Here is a 16,872-nt window from a genome sequence, read left to right as displayed (position 1 = left end):
CCTTGAGGTTTCCCATCAAGAATGAGCATCTGTCGAGCAGGTCACCTGGTCACTTTCCCCCAGTGTGGTGAGACGCATTGTATTTCCATTTTAATGATAGCTGTTGTTTCCAAATTTGCACCTCTACGTAGAAAGTAGAATACACAGGTTGTATTAAAATCTGCACCCTCTTTTTGCCCTTTCTTTGTTGTGGTGCATTGCCTCTTTTTGGTATTGCACTGGTGGCCACCCTACTAAATTGTTGTTGGTATGTGAGTGCTATTTCTGAGCACTGTGTGGGTGTTGTGCGTGAGTGTGTCTGAGAAAGTGAAAGAGGAAGAGGTACAGGAAAAGTTATTTCACACAAAAGCACGCACCCACAAATTTACCGATCTCCTCTTGGTTAGGATGCTCTGTTTCAGTGGTGGTGAAAATGAACCTGGCAAAAGCTTTATCGAAATGGCTGTAAGCGGACGTCACAGACTCAGAGCAATAACCTTTGCCGTGTATTGCAGAGCGAAATGTGACCTTCTCTTGGTTGTCTCTTGCAGGATGAAGTTGTTGCTGCTTCAGAGAAGGTCACGGTGAAGCTCGAAGACTTGGCCAAATGGGCCCAGGCAGATTTCTCCAAATGGAAACGTGGACTCCGGGGTGAAGCCATTAGACCTACGGAACTGGGAAAGAATGGTCAGAAGGAAGCGCTGAGCAGGTTCAGGCAAACCACACACAACAGCGGCCTCAACTTTAGAGACATTTTGAAGGAAAAGGCTGACCTTGGTAAGTACACAGTTCACCACCTATGCGATGGGTGCTGTGACTCTTGGCTGGACAACTTTTCCATTGTGCTTGTCTGTTGGGTAAAGAGGCATGTGGCTGGGATCTAAAGAATCTGGCAACCATCTCCGCTACCCCAAGGTCTCTTTGTGATTGTGTACCTCAAATAAACCTCATCCCCCTCTGCACACACAGTCTTATACATCAAGCTGCTATATAAGGAGCTTCTGACATCAGGTTGTAATATTGCTCGAGGGGTCAGCAGGGCAAAGATGGGAGGTGGGGAGTTTTAAAATAACCCTACTAGGCATGCCTAAAGTAGCTCCTTCGATGTCATCTTGTCAGAGCCGGTGTAAGACGTCTTACCACCCGAGGCGTCCCATTCCGTGCACAGAACTTGACTAGACTGAAGTTAATGGCTACTTCAACACTGGTGACAGGACGGCATCCTTCACCACCCTCAAGGGAAACAGGTTGCAGGACACATGCAGCTCTGTCCTCCAAGGCACAGGAATGGCCAGATTTCTTTGGGGGATCAGGAGGATGTCACTGCTGCCCGCCCCACATGTTCCAGCCACCTGAGGGGCCACCTTGCTCTGCCTAATATTAGGGCCGGCCCTAGATCCCATGTAACTTGACGGTCACACACTTTGACTTCAAGGAACGATGGGTCCCGTAGAACTATCTGTTTCTCTTTTGTTCTGGGATCTAACAGGGCAAAAAGCATCTGTAGAAAAAGCTGAACCAAGGTGTTTTTCTGTGGCCCGGGTTCCTTCCCACTGATTAACATGAGGCATAATAAAAAGTTATTCCATGTCTTACACCATCCCTAATGAACCCGTTGTTGCTGAAAGTCCCCTCAGTTTCAGCAGTTTCAGCTGTATCGTTGATGCCGGCCATTTCTACAACAGAAGCCCCCTTTAGTGTGTTGAGATACCCAGAACACACCAACACAGTGTCTTGACCTACTTGTGCAGTTCTTTGGATGCACGTCATAGATTTTATCACCCCCTCCCCCGTCCTGCACATTGCAGAAGGGGAAGTGTATTGATTCCACAGTTGAGTTGCAAGAAGCTGTACCTGCCCAGTTGTTGTTGTTTTTGAAAAGGTGATGTTTAAATAGCTCCAAGGGTAAGCCATAAATAGGAGATAAGAAATTAAAAGTGAAAACGCATGCCTTGCCATCCCAGTGAGACAATTGCCTTCGGCGTGTATTGAATACAAGGTTAAGTTGTTACTGGGTATAAATAGATGTAGCGTTGTTGACGGGAAGTTATATATCTATATATACTGTATCTATATAAAGTATACATTTCTTTAGTGGTATTTAGACCAGGGACAGTCCGTGCAGTGTCTTGCAATTTGTTATTAGGCCACCAGTGCGCTCTGCTTAGAATCTGTACATGCACTGTTGCATCAAGGGCATTTGAAGAGGCTGTTCTTTGGAAATTCCATTGCAAACTGACGTGATTTTCATCTCTTGTTCTAATGTGCAGATTAGAACATAGTTACCCCTTGGATTTCATTCTTTGTGATGCAGTTCTCGGCTCAAAAAGAGAAATGCATCAACTTGTGTTTAAAATGCATATATTTTATATAAAATACATTTAGAAATGTTTATTTTGAAAGACGCATTCAGAAATATGTGTTTGAATTCTCATTTCAATGTGAAGGTCTGTGCAATTATTATTATTATTATTTAATGCCATTTATTGAGCAGGTTTATGAATGAATATTTGCTAGAGTGACATGGGCTAGAAATAGATTGGCCCATCCCTAAGATGAAGTCTGGTGTGAATTTTTAAAAAATACCTTTAGACCAGTAAACTGAGGATGTGAGAGTAAATCAAAGAGTTCACGGAGTAATCAGAAGACGGGCAAGAAATGTAAAGTAATTTTGGTCCCTTTCAGCCCTCTGTTGGAACTTACTTTTTCATTCCAATTAAATTCTATTAGACTTTTCCCATTTCAGGATAAATCTTACTCCTCGTGGCCTCCAACGAGGCATACTCCTCGTTGACATTCAAATAGATAGTGTTTTCCCTTTGAGAGAATGAATGTTGCATCCCTTCTGCCATTTTACACATCTTTTTGCACATGAAATCAGCACATATGCTGCTATCTACTGTTCCCAGATACATGGCTGTTATGCCATCGCTGTGTTTCTGTTGTGATTCTGCAGGAGGATGGAGAAAGCATGGAATGTGGTGGTATTGGGTGCAGAATTCAGTTTCTTGAGAACATCATCTTTTCTTTTTTAAAAGTTTCTAGTCCTTATGAAGCAGTCAGTGCTTGCTCAAATCTTAACAAGAGGGGTGACAATAATATTTTGAACGACTGACAGCAGAGTTTTAGCATTTTTCATAGCTCCTTATGCTGTCCTGTGACTATCAAAAAGCCATAATAAATTATGCAAAATAATGCAATTTAGCCAAATTTGCGTAATTTATAGAGGGTGCAGAATCTAGATGTTCTGGGTACAGAATCTTTGCTGCCAGGAAATTTAATGTTAATAAAGTGCACATAGCCCTGGGCTGGGTGCACCTTAAGCCCTTCTGGTATTAGCACATGTTAACTGTGCCATTATGTCCTATTTTAATTAGCCTTAAGGGTGTTTATCTTTTTTCTGGATCGTTCCCGGTAGCTGGGATTGAAAGCTCCCAACTGCATCTGTTAAATCTGGGAAGCAGTACTGTGTGTTCTGGCATGCTTACTTAGAAGCAGGTTCTATGACCTTGTGGTAGGTGCTTCCAAAGATGGCGGCCGTCCTATACACAGTGAGCTGGGAGTAAGTCCACTGAGTTCCATAGGGTTTACTTTAGGGTAGTCATTGGACCGTAAATGCATATAGAATCACGGCTCCTTAGCTGCAGCGAGTCTTGATGTTTGTCGAGACTTCACATGCCACCTCCAACATTCTGAGAATTGTGTGGCTTCTATGCAATCGGTATAAATTCATCTGAGTTTAACTTTCCTTCAGAAGCATGATAGATGTTGCATGACATTGCATACCGACTAACATTTTGAGGTGAAAAACCAGGGTGCCATCTTGTGGGGCGGTGACCCACGTGAGATTGTGGCCCCCAAAATGGCTGCTGTGCTCTTTGTGTCGTTTGGGTTGGACTACGACTTCTGTCCAGCCTTAGCCAGTGTGGCCAATGATCAGGCATAATGGGAGTTTTATCAGGAGGACAGCACATTGGCTACCCGTGAGGTAAAAGGTCTGGCCTAGCCCCTGTCCCCCTCTGTTCCTTTACTTCAGAGAAATCTCATCCAAGCCCAAGGCACAACTTCGTAGTAAGGGCGTTGTGGATTGGTGTGCATAAATAAGGCTACTTCTTTCATTTGTTTATCAAAATAACAGAAAAGCAACAATACTGTGCAGATAAAAATAGATTTGGTTGTGGAATGTATTATTCATAATGAGCATGGGAACCTGTTTTTCCAGAAGAATTGGTCTGATTAAATCACTCACTTGTAGGGCCTCTAGTTGTGTGGGTTTTTGTTTTGCTTTGTTTTTGTCTTCAAAATCATTGAAAGGGGTTTTTTTGGTGTTTTTTAAAGCAAATGAACTTGCATATCCATATTTGGTAAAGCAGAAGAAAATAGCTGACTGATGGGTTATTCATTTTCCAGATTTTTTCGCAACTATGCAGTGCAAACGTGTCTATTAAAGATGGGGAAGTTGATTTTTTGAAAAATACATATGTATCTTCATTGCTTGGTCTACCGTCTGCAAAGGGGGAAAATCAAATTATTTTATATAACACTGCTTCTTACAGAGTTCCTTTAAGTGAAGTATGAAAGCTGTAGTGTAAGCTTTATAGGCCTATAAATATGTCATTATAGCTGGACTACATTTATATCCTCTGGATTGGTGTTTAAGCCAAGAAAATATGTCTCTGCAGGTTGGGTTTTTTTATTGAAACCCTTTGAGGCATACAACAAAATGTGTTTTAGGATAAGGTTATTAAAACAGCATTTTCATTTTTATTATTTTTTTGCAGTGGGCTCACTGTCAATTACACCACCACAAACTGTCTGTGGATAGGCAGTTATGAATGGCTTCATCGCCAAACATGCCTTTAGAAAAAGAAAAAAAGACAGAGGATTCAGAACTGAGATGGTTAGGAAGAGGTGTAGGGGAATTACCTAATTTAGCTCTCAAGGGCTCAATTTATTGGGGTGCTGTAGTATAGCCAGTTTAACCCCCCTTTGTGCCGTTTGAACTCGTGCTGTGCCAAATATTTGTCTTGTGGTGTGTGTGTGTGTCCCCCCCCCCCCACACACTTTTGAATATTCTCCATGGGTTTACGAGAAGAGAAATGTAACATTATGCTGGGGGAAAGAAAATTTTGGAGAAATTCTCAGGGGTGGTGTGTAGCTTTTGTTTTGTATAGCTTATTTTCAAGGTGGCCAAGGGGTCTTTTTGTAAATGACTTTTCTTTCATTCTGCAAAGCATCTCTGCAGTGGACTGTACTTCTCCAGCGATTTGTGCTTCCCTTAAAAAGGTCTCGTCTCCCCCAAATAAAGGTTGAGAGGAAGACGTTGCAGGGCAACTTCTCCCGCTGGGGCTTTTTAAGATCAGGAATTACAGGCAATTGGAAAGGCTGGAGAAACATCTGCTGGAAGTCTTCTGCCATCTCTCAAGAGCAAGAGAAGCCCAACCTTACATCCACCATGAGAAATAGGCATAAAAATCAAAGCCTCTTCCGTAGAGGAGGAAAACTTTCTAGAAATTTGATGGCTGATTTCGGCATGACACCAGCTTAATCTCACATATTTGTTTGGTTTTCGTTTGAATATTGAAAATCGTTACCTATGTGGGGTCAGACAAAAGTCCATGATATCTCTGGTTCAAAAGTTGAGGATATGTCTGCACCACAGTTTCTCTGGTGTTTCAGCTTAAAAATGGTGTGAATCCTCTTGTGGAAAATGCACATTCCTTCTTCCCGCCCCCCCTTTGAGGTACCCCACACTGGTGTCACAAACTGGGTTTCGTACTTTGTTTTATCCTGTGATGATTGCTCCATCTGTATATGTAAAAGTGACAGAAAACCAGTTTTCAGCATGTGAGCATATTCTGTATGTTGGTTTGGACATCATGGCAAAACAGCATCGCAGCAAAGTGTGGGTTGTGCTTGCGGTCCAATGTCACAATTGGAAGTGGGATTCCAGTTCTCATTTGGAGAGCAAGCTCAAGCCATAGTTTTCTGGTTTTAATGTTATGGCAAACTATGGGTTGTCTAGGTTAGGGAATTGAGGGCACAGGCGGAACAAGGCTGATCCATTCACTGAAGTAGGATTCAGCTACCAGCTGTAAACTAACCCAGTATGTAAATTTACAGAGGTTGTCATTGTATCCAGGGCTATCATCGCACCCTTTCAGATATGGCTGTGTGGGTGTGCCTTGGTTGTTGCACAGCAAATCATTAGATGTTAGTTTCTTACCTGTTAACTGGTAGCTGCTCGCACACACAAGACCAGGCCTATAAACAACCACTTAGCTGCTCATTTGTGACAAGTATTTTTTCCATTAAAAATAAATAAATCATAAATTGAATGAACATTGGCTTAAATTATTCCTATCATGCCACAGGTACCTGACACCGAAATGTGTCTGCAAGCAGGTTAACACCTGCCTAAGCTCTGTGAAGTGGAATTGTTAGACCCTGCTCTGACCATGTTTTCTAACTTTCTCTTTCTATTCTTGACCTCTCTTCAGAGTAATAAGAAAGCTAGAAGTGCAAAAAAAAACAACCCCAAACCCTTCACCCGTTATGTAAAATAGATTCCTAATAATAAATCGTAATATCCATGTTCTTCTAATGATCAGTTGGAGTAAATTACTACTTTAATGAGTAGACTGATGGATTGTTTCCTTAGCTGCAGATTTGAAAACTGGGTTTTTGGATTGGACTGTCGTTGGCCGTCTCCCTGGGTTTTACTGTTGGTGGCATTGTTCCCTTGCTCTCAGTAACAAGTTTTAAGCTGATTTTGCAGGCAATGGCTTAGTTAATTGTGAGAAGCTACGATGTTTATTAAATGCCCTGACAACCATCACTCTATCAATACTAGAACCATAGGCTCTGTCCTTGAGGAAGGCTAACCCCTTTGTTGTGCATTGAACTTTCATATTCTTGACTCTACTTTTTATAGGTTCTTGCCCACAGCATCTGAACCCGTCCGCGACACACTTGTTAGTTTTTAAGGTACCACAAAACTCCTTGGGTGTTTTGTCCCTCTGCTGAGATATTGCATATGCTTGTTTGTTTTAATCGCTGTAATTGTTTGTTGTAATTGTTTGATTGGTTTAAAGCGGAGCTGTTAAATTGAACTAATAGTTAACTATTTCCATAGTTTAATGAGCTGACTGCCCTTAGTTTTGCAAATTGAAACTGGCTTCTTTAATTGCTTTTTAATGTTCTCAGAAAACCATGTTTGCATAAGTATGTTTGTTTACTGCATTTTTTATTCCACCCTTTCTCCAGTGAGCTCATAGTGGCAGTTATGGGTCCTCCTCCCCCCGCGGCAGACTTGTAAAATAGATTATTTATGAATGTACTTCAGTTTATAAAAAAATATTGTCATATCATGCATGCTGCTCAGTCCATACATTGTATCTTAAGTCCATTGATTTAAATATGTCTATTATGAGTATTGTCAACAGTTCCTTCTTTTGACCTTTTCTGAGAAAACAGTGGACAAATGTCCCACTTCTAGACTTCACTAATAAACATGGTGCTGTATAAAAAGAGCTGCATGAAAGCAGCTGAAAGAAATAAAACAAATATAAAGCAACAGAACCCAACAAGCAGGGAACTAAAAAGCCTAATAAATTTCTCAATAGGGCCTCACCTGGTGCCAAAATGACCTTAAGATGGGTGCCCAGCAAGCCTTCTTGGGGAGAGCACCCCTCCATCAATATACCACACCACGGAGTAAGCCTAGGCTGCCAGATAGGGTCTGACTGACCCAATGCTGAGAGCATTTGTGCCTTGGGCCTAGCCCAAGCAACCCCCCAAATTCTCTACGTGGTTTTAATAGTTTTATGTACTGATTTGTCGAGGTTTTTTTTTAATGTGTGCGCACTAGTCTCTGATTCGGTGCCGGAGGCATCAACATTTGTCCTCCTTGTTGTTGTCTTTAGGACTTACAATGATTCTTTCATTTCTCCTTTATCACATTCCTTTTTCAATCTAAATCTTGTGGTTTAACTCAACACATTGATTTTCTGCTCAGCTGAATGTCTCCCATGGAGTTTGGTTCTTTCTTTGGGTGATTCACTGGTAAGTCATCCATTTTAAAATAACTTCTTTTCCTCCTCCCATTTAGCTCCCCCACCCCAGTGTATTTTACTTTCTTTAGATTTTGTTACTCTTATCAAAACCCTCATCAAGTCTTGGTAGATCTGTGATGTCTTTTCACCAACTCTTTTGTAAAGGACTGTATACAAATAGAGCTGCTGTAATAATATGGATAGGAGTTGCCGGTTTCAATTTACTGGGGGTGGGGTTTTTTTGTCTCTTTTGGACTAATGTAGTGTGTTTGTTTTTAAAATGTTGCTTCACATTGTATGCTATAGATATGTTTCTTCCACAATGGGGAGAATGCTGTTGGCACTTGTGTCTTGCTTGTGGGCTTCCCATAGGAATCTGGCCACTGTGAGAACAGGATGCGGGACTAGGTAAATCTTTGGCCTGATTCAGCATTGCTGCTCTTGTTGATATTCAGAATTCAGAATTTGTTTGGACTATAAATACCTCAGAGACCACCTTCTCTTTAAACTGCAGGTGCCTGTTTAATTGATTGTACCATCCATGCATCACGTTGAACACCAAATGTACATAAAAAGGCTTCTTCGTAGCTGCTCCATCATTTGTGGAGCTCATAGGCTTGAGTTTATGCTCCTGTCTTCTATTTGTCAAAGTCTGCGCCTGCATATAGGAGCTGTAAATGTTTCTTCTTTGGGTTGGCAGTCAATGGCTAGGATTAAACAGGTGTGGGGTACCTGAAATTTCACCAGATATTTTGTGTGTGTGTGTGTGTGTGTGTGTGTGTGTGTGTGTGTGTGTGTGATTGTTGCAACACTTAAGTTTTATAGGGAGATGTCTGTACACAGTAACATGGTAGACATGTGCTAGGCATCTGTGGTCAACTGAGTCTCCTTTCTCCCCCCCCCCCCTTTCTGCTTCAGTTTCTGTCTCCATTTTTCGCAGGCGACCTTGCTTCCTGCCCCTTAACATTTTTTTTGCTTATTCTACATCTCTTCATTCCGTTAAATGTAACAGTCAGAATTCTATGGCATCAAGTTAATGCTATCATTCAATAAATGTGTTTGTAGCACGTAAGTCTGGACCTTGTAGATTAGCCCTGAAATCACAAGATGATGGTAGGACAAATTGGACATCTATGGAGGCCATAGTTCAGTAGGAGCACAAATACTTGCATGCAGAAGGTCTCAATTCCAATCCCTGGATGCCTTCAGTTAAAGGACCTTGGATAGCACTAGGCTATATACAATACAACATGAACCAAGTCCTTGACCCAATGATAGTGAAACTCCAAAGAAGCAGTTAACATTTGGTTTTATTATCTCTATGGGTTTCACCCAAGTAGTATTTTCTGTCTTCTTATGAAGGTTAGTTAACTTTCCCCACCCCCAGATTTTTCAGGGCCACAACTGTACCTTCAAACCAAAGTGACTGGAAGGATTTGCCTGTGGTTTATGTTTGGCCATGTGCTCTTTGAATCCCCCTGGACTACTCAGTTGCCTAGTGAGAATTTGGATGATTCAAGTACTGTTGATTTTTAGCTTCTCCAGGGATGCAATATTTCATTAGTTTCAACACCCATGGCAGTGGTAGTATATTTAAACCTGCTGAAAAATTTGCCCTTGACTGGCCCTAGATGGCCTACTTATTGTCTTGTCTGAAGCCCCTTTTCAGTTTGTGATATAAAATCATTGAGGGAGAAAGTTCAGCCTACCATGTTTTGCTCATCAAGCTGAGCTCATCAAATTGATAGAGTCAGTATTTAATCTCCTGTTTTGACATCCTTCCAAACTGTTCCCGTCTGTAAATTACACAAGATACGAATTCTCGGTGTGCTAATATTTTGTTTGCATTATCATTTATCTTGATTTAAAGCATAACCTATTCCAAAGGCCTGGAGTGGGAACAAAAGTATAAAACCTGCAGCAAAACAGAGTAAAAGCCAAACACGTTAAGATACATTGAAAGTCCCTGACCCTGACCCATAGCCAACACTTTTGTGATGGGGGCAGACTTAGTGGCATACTGGCAGAGCATCATAAGCAATGCAAAATGGTGCAGCATAAATTCAAATGGTGTAATATGTTTAAATTGAAGTGATGAGAAAATCACTATGTAATTAACTGATCTCTCCAAAATTCCTTAAAAGAGCATCATCAAGTTCATACCAGTCATCACTGTTAAGTTGTGGGCGAACATGTCAGACGACACAGCGATTCTTTAAACAGCTCTTCTTTATTCAGATGCCAGAACAGAACTAGGCTGAGGAGCTCAGTCAGCCTGCTTATATAGAGCTCCAGAACAATGCAACTGTTGCCATTTTCTAAAACTATCCCATCACTGAATGTCACTTTTCGATCCTTCATTTGCATACAAAACTATCCAATCACTGAACGTCACTTTTTGATCCTTCATTTGCATAACTATCTACAGTATCCCCCTGCTGGCCCAGGGTGAGAACTTCAGTACATAACAATCACAGTGTCTTTGTACAGTGTCTTTCAACTCATTGGTTGAAAATGTAAGAAGGTTGGAGCAAGTTTACTCCTTGCTCAGCAGCTGGTTAGTTTACCACAAATAAAAGGACTAGAAACTTTAAAAAATAAAAATGGAAAATTCAGGGAATGGGCTTGGAATATTGGAGTGGACACTGCCCTGCTGCACACACCATCTCTGATTTTTCAAGGAATGTAAATACACACCTGAATATATTGTTTTACCTTCTAGCTTGATTTAGATGGAGCTCTCAAGCTCCAATATATTGCTATTGACTTATGCAGAACCTTCATTATATCCAATGTTTGTTTCCTTTCTACCCCCTATAATTCAGTTTGTAGTTTCTAGGCTGTATACATATATATACATTGTTGGACTAGAAAGAAGGCCATGATAAGCACTTTAAGCTTCATTGGTTTCAATGGGCCAGCTGGAGCATTTGGCTAGCCTTCTCCAGCTGAAATCAGTAAGATTTTAAAGTACACAGCTTTGTCTGGATCGTGCCCTTAAATGTGAAACTACTTTTTTCTCTGTTGAAATACCTGTAAGAAAACTGGTTTTGCTTAAAGTATACTGGTAGGACAGAGGGTGTAATCCTTGTCATAAACTGAAGTTGATTGAATATTCCTGATTAAACAGGTATGTGAAATTGCCTAGTAGTCTTGTAATACCAGTATTGTACAATTACGCTTACAAACTTAACAGACGTAACATAAACGACTTTGAGAAATTGCAACCCACATGCATTAGCATAGTCCTGTTTCATTATAAAAATAGGGTAATAAAGCAAATAATTAAAACCTATTGGTGTTCTGTGAGCATATTTATCAGATTTTAGTTGGTTTCCTCTCTTTGGTAACATCAAGATAACCTTACTATTACAGGGCTGTCTTGCAATAAATAACATTGCTTTATTTATTATCCTGTATATTAGTCCTTAATTGTCATTTGATCCTTCCTTGTCATGAGCTTATACTCCAATGATTTTGAAATGGTGTCAGAACTCCTGGTACGTGTGGAATATTATGGGCTCTTGCTGTGGAAGTATTTATTTAAGACTTTTATATTTATTTAAACGAGTTCTTTGTTACAGGGATAATTATTAATGACTACAGTGAAATGGATGAATAAGAACTGAGATGAAGAGCACAGGCTGACAAGAAAGCTAAACCAAACCTGGATTAGTGAACTTCCTTGCAAGACCAGTGTGTAGTAAATCACTGGTACAATATTATATCATATGAAGGCAAACAATGAGAACGTGTACTTTTTAAAAAAAGAACTGATTTGCTGGCAGGATCTGGTTGGGCAAGTTGTGATTGCGTAAACTTTGTTTACTAAGATCTGCTATTCTAAATGAATTCCTCCCTAATTTAATTTGCACAGCTAAGTTGCCTTTGCAACATGATAAAGAAATGCTTTTCTCATTTGTGGGTAATATAGAGGGGTCATTGAGATGGCAATCCTAGCAAAACTGAAAACAATCATGTTTACTTCTGAGTAGACACCACATAGATTGGACCTCCTAAAGAAGGAAGATACTTCCACAGCTCATGACATATAACTGCTGGAATTCTTGCATCAATATTTGTGGGGAAGTGAAATTGGGAAAGAGCCTAGTTACCAAAGAATGTGTCCTAACCATTTCTACCACCACCTTAAACTTTTAAATATGTATATCGCACTCTTGTTTTGCGATTGCCAGTTTAGTAACTTTGTGGGCACGTTGACAGCCAGAGCATTACATGTGGCTTGAGTAATGTGTCTGGATATGCTTTGTAAGCAGGTATTATTCTGACAGTGTTCCAAAGGCCATCTTCAATTTGTCTGTGCTCAACTTTGTTACGCTGTGAAAGGCGGGGGGGGGGGGGGGGCGGAGAGAGAGAAAAAGGTAATTCAGCAGAGCATTGTGCTCTGTCGGCTAGAGACATCACACTTCAGAATATAAATATTGCTGAGGACAAATGAATCATTAACAGAACAGGAGCATGAAATATCTGATGAATGAACTCCAGGAACCTGCATTGGAATAAATTTAATATCGCTAGGCAGCACCATAATACACAAAGCATCCATGCTATTTCCACATATGTTAGGTTAGGTTAGGTTAGGTGTGTGTATATGTGTGTACACACACACACACACACACACACACACACTGTCTCTCGGAGTGTATTTATCTCATGACCTATAATTGTAAATTTATAAGTGCATACAAGGAGAGGGATTTGATGGCGTAATAAGCCACGAGATGAGAAATTCTTAATTTTACCAGTATCAGGAGATATATTTACAGCTTTATTCGAAGTCATATCTTACGGCTCAGAGAGGAAGCATGAGTGTGGCCATTGTCCTTTATAGGCTTGTGAATCCTATTAGCGAAAAAAGGGGAGGTATTGATGATACGCTAGTAGTACTGCTCCATATTACATAGATTTTATAATAAATTACATGCACACACACACACAGAGGGAGAACCGCTTTCCTCTCCTGTGTCTTCTTTTTTCCTTTGACTGATGCTGGTGAAAGGAACAGAGGGATAGTTTGACGATGCATCTGCTGATTTTCTCCAGCATTTATAACTCGTTGCCTTAGTATCTTTTCACACTATATTACAGAACAGCAGAACTGGCGAAACTTGAATGTTCTAGTCCTAATTCTTTCTCTCCAAGTACAGATAAACACGTTTAAAACAAAAACATGTTTTTAAATCTCATGGGGAAATCAGTAACCATTAGGATTTTTCTAGCAAGAGTGGGACTTTGCGGAAGTGCTTTTGTCAAACTGAACAGAGCAGTAAATATAGGGCAATGTCTGTTGTTATTAACACAGGGAAATTGGTGGGGGGAGCCCACCAGCCTACCAGGGGCTCTGTAGCTATGAAAAGCCCTGTTGGATTAGCTCTCTTGCTTAGCATCCTTTTTCCCCCACAGTGGCAAACCTATAGGGACCGTATAAACTGGAAATGAAGGCAGTAGCAATCTCCCACTCTCATTCTCCAGCAGCCATTATTCAGACTATTGATATCCAGTTTTCAACCCTGGAAAAATGAATGGATCCTATGTAATCTTGCGATGGTGCTAGGAGGAGCACATATTGTGTGGGATGGGTGGGGTGGCTATATTATCCCTCTCTGGGCTCTAGTAATTTGTTTGTTCGAATACAGAAACTAAAAATACCTTTATTCCGCAATGTGAGCATAGTTACATATTTATACTAGCATCTGGCCTGAGGAACTGAATACTCCATTCTTTAAATAGCTTCACTCGAGTGCTCAAATACTTTCAGACTAGAACATTACCCTACAGTCATACACCTTGTTTACATATCCACATTAAAAAGCCAGTAAGAAAAACTTCAAAATGCAAAGCGATGAGATTTTTGTTGTGTGTGTTTTGTTAAAAAATAATGATAAATAAAATCCTCCTAATGTAGTGTTTTGAAGTTCCTTTTTGTTTATTCCATTTATGACTTTCTGGGTACATAGTTTATTACGATGAATACCATGTTTCAGACAAGGAGGAAATTCTTTGAGGGAAGTATATGCAATTCCAGATGCTCAACAAATGATACAAATGCAAACCATTGTGTGCCTGAGCTCAGCCAATGCCTTTGGCCTTCGCATGATATGCCTTTGGGTGGTGGATAACTTTTGTTATCCACCCGGGAGAAATAATGGCCAGACCACATAAAGAAAAGCGTTAATGTAATATCCTAAATGGGTAAACATTATAAACAGGTGGCTAATGATTAGCTGTTTCAGTCCAAAGGGACAAAGTATCTTTTTTAAAAAAGGTCTTATGATCCTTGCCCAGCTTTCTTCCAAAGGAGCTATAATTTCCAAGTAGTATATTAGGAACTTCCAGTGAATTTGGAAACACTGAACTTTGCAGATTTAAAACACAGACCTAGTTAATGTCATGTAGGACCGGGGATCAAGAAGTACAGGCACCCTGTTAACTAGTTAATTTAATGACTACTTTTTAAAATGTGATTTTAATCAGATCTGTCCTTATAAAAGGGTGTGTGTTGACAGCATAAAGCCTTGGGAGGCTACAGATGCATCTGTAAAGAGACTGAATCAACATGTTAAGCTCTCTGTGCAAATTAATCCCCAAGGATGGTTTGTTTGCTTGTTTATTTTCTATGCCACCCTTCAACCAAAGATCACAGGATGGTTTACAATATAAAAACACAAAAATATATAGCATAATCACAAACAAAAACAATACACCCCCATGGTTTAAAAGGCCATAGATTGTGAGCCTCCTTGGGGAGAGCATTCCACAAGCCGATGGATGCCCAGGAAAATTCAAACGTCCAACTTCAAGAGCAGATTCATGCAACCATTTTTGACCTATGACGCTTTCAGCTGTGATGCAGCATCCTGCAGCAGACATATTTGGGAGCATCCAATGGGCTCGCATGTTCCTCCTGTGCTTCTTCCAGGGGCATCCTGCCCTTTGATTTCTGGAGATTACCATTACAGCCGCACTGCTGTTTTAACTCATAATAGTTAGCACCAAGCTTTGCTAACCTGTAGATGTAGGGATGAGTCTGGCTGGGTTGTTCTTATCCCTTACTACATCCTTTGCCTTCTTCATCCTACATCCCCTTTGGTTAAGTCTCCCTCTCAAACAACATGACTGATCCACATCTTGTGTTGTCAGTGGAACAAAGTATTTCCAACATGTCATTATTTTAAATTCTCTGAAGCTTTTAAGTTATCAGGATATGAAAGGGGGCATTTTTCAAATATTGGGAGGCTCCCTATGTTCAGCTGCATAGATTTAAAAATTTCACAAATAGTAGTATTTTGCCCATATTTAACAAATGCTTGTTTTTGCTGACTTTGTAAATTACTGGTAATATTTTCTACAGTTATCTCCACAACTGAGAAAGGGGATACCCATATCGGGGGGGGGGGGGAGCCCATATGAGAGAGACGGAGGCCACAGGGTTTGGAGCCTATAAGACTTCTGGAACTGAGTCGTCAAAATACTGCATCCATGTTGTGGACCAATGTGAATTTGAATATGCAAGAAGTGCTTGTGTAAATCTACTCGATAAGATCCTGACATGGCAAAGAGGGAAGCACAATCGCAGCAATATTATTACTTGTTTTCATTTTTGGCCACGTTTAGGGTTCGCTGTGGGTCAGAGAGAGAATTTATAACTCCCATGTGACCCACAGAGTGTATCAATACAGTGGTACCTCGGGTTACAGACGCTTCAGGTTACAGACTCCGCTAACCCAGAAATAGTACCTCGGGTTAAGAACTTTGCTTCAGGATGAGAACAGAAATTGTGTGGTGGCGGCGCGGTGGCAATGGGAGGCCCCATTAACTAAAGTGGTACCTCAGGTTAAGAGCAGTTTCAGGTTAAGAACGGACCTCCGGAACGAATTAAGTTCTTAACCAGAGGTACCACTGTACTACAAATTTAAAATTATTTTAAAATTCATTTCCTTGCCCCAGGGAAAGCTGGAAACCTTAACTCTTGGAGGGGTATGTGTGTCTAATAATCTTTGACACAGTTGGCAGTACTTCCATCAGTACTTGGAATTCTTGGGGTTGAGGGGAGCCATGAATGAAATTGATACATTTGTATAGTTGATAGGCCTACGGTGAGCTTAATACTACCGATAACCAGGCGCAAAGTCTGTAATATCAGAGATAGCCAGCAGCATAGACTGTGAACACCTTCCTTTGCAGGACTTAATAGCCAGAGATAGCATGGTACTGGGTGTATTTGGCTGGGTGAATCATTGCCGTCAGTGGTTTGACACTTTCGCAACAGTCTCTGTGGCTATATCCTTGGCTCATAATGAACAGCTTTGGAGTGTGGGTGTGCACACGTCTGACAGAAGCCAACCTTACCGCTGGTATACTTGTAGCATCAAAGCCCTTGCCTGAAATGGTTATGATACCAAAGTGGATCAGTAATAGTGTTTGTACTCCTAGTCCTAACCGAACAATTATTGTTTAATGTTGCCTTTGGGACATCCAAAGGGCTGGCACAACTGCCGTTTATTGCTTGACAAACTTGAAAGGGGAACTGTTTTTGGGGAGCAGGGAGTAATAGTGTGTGGGTGTGCTGATTGATTTTTGTAAACAAGTCACTTCTACTTTCGAGGAAAACACAGCAATTAATTCTCTTGGGAAAAGAGAGAGATGATTGTAACAACGGTACTTTTCAGCTAGATTGCCTGACATGCCCAGAGCATGTAAACATGGTGAGTGGGCATGTCAAAGGCTGTTCTGCATACCTGATCTAGCAGGTAATAATAATTCCAAATATTTAGAAGTCATCTAGGCGGCAAGGGTTTTGGGGCTGGGCACGTATCAG

General features: G+C 40.7%; 1 protein-coding gene across 3 annotated transcripts in view; it reads left to right on the top strand.

Moving 5' to 3' along the window:
- ARID5B (AT-rich interaction domain 5B) overlaps positions 1–16,872 on the top strand; it is a 182,154-nt gene that overhangs the window by 38,042 nt on the left and 127,240 nt on the right. For all 3 annotated transcript variants that reach the window (XM_081004866.1, XM_081004865.1, XM_081004864.1), the window contains exon 3: positions 531–756. Coding sequence is in view for 2 of the 3 variants with exons in the window: in XM_081004865.1 (XP_080860991.1) it covers positions 531–756 (226 nt within the window). In the remaining variant the exon portion in view is untranslated. The remainder of the gene's footprint in view (positions 1–530; positions 757–16,872) is intronic.

This window comes from Podarcis pityusensis, assembly GCF_964106645.2.
Source record: "Podarcis pityusensis genome assembly, chromosome: 5".
NCBI classification, from domain to species: domain Eukaryota; kingdom Metazoa; phylum Chordata; class Lepidosauria; order Squamata; family Lacertidae; genus Podarcis; species Podarcis pityusensis.
Note: the sequence above shows the minus strand (reverse complement) of the source record. Positions and strands in the feature narration are given on the sequence as shown.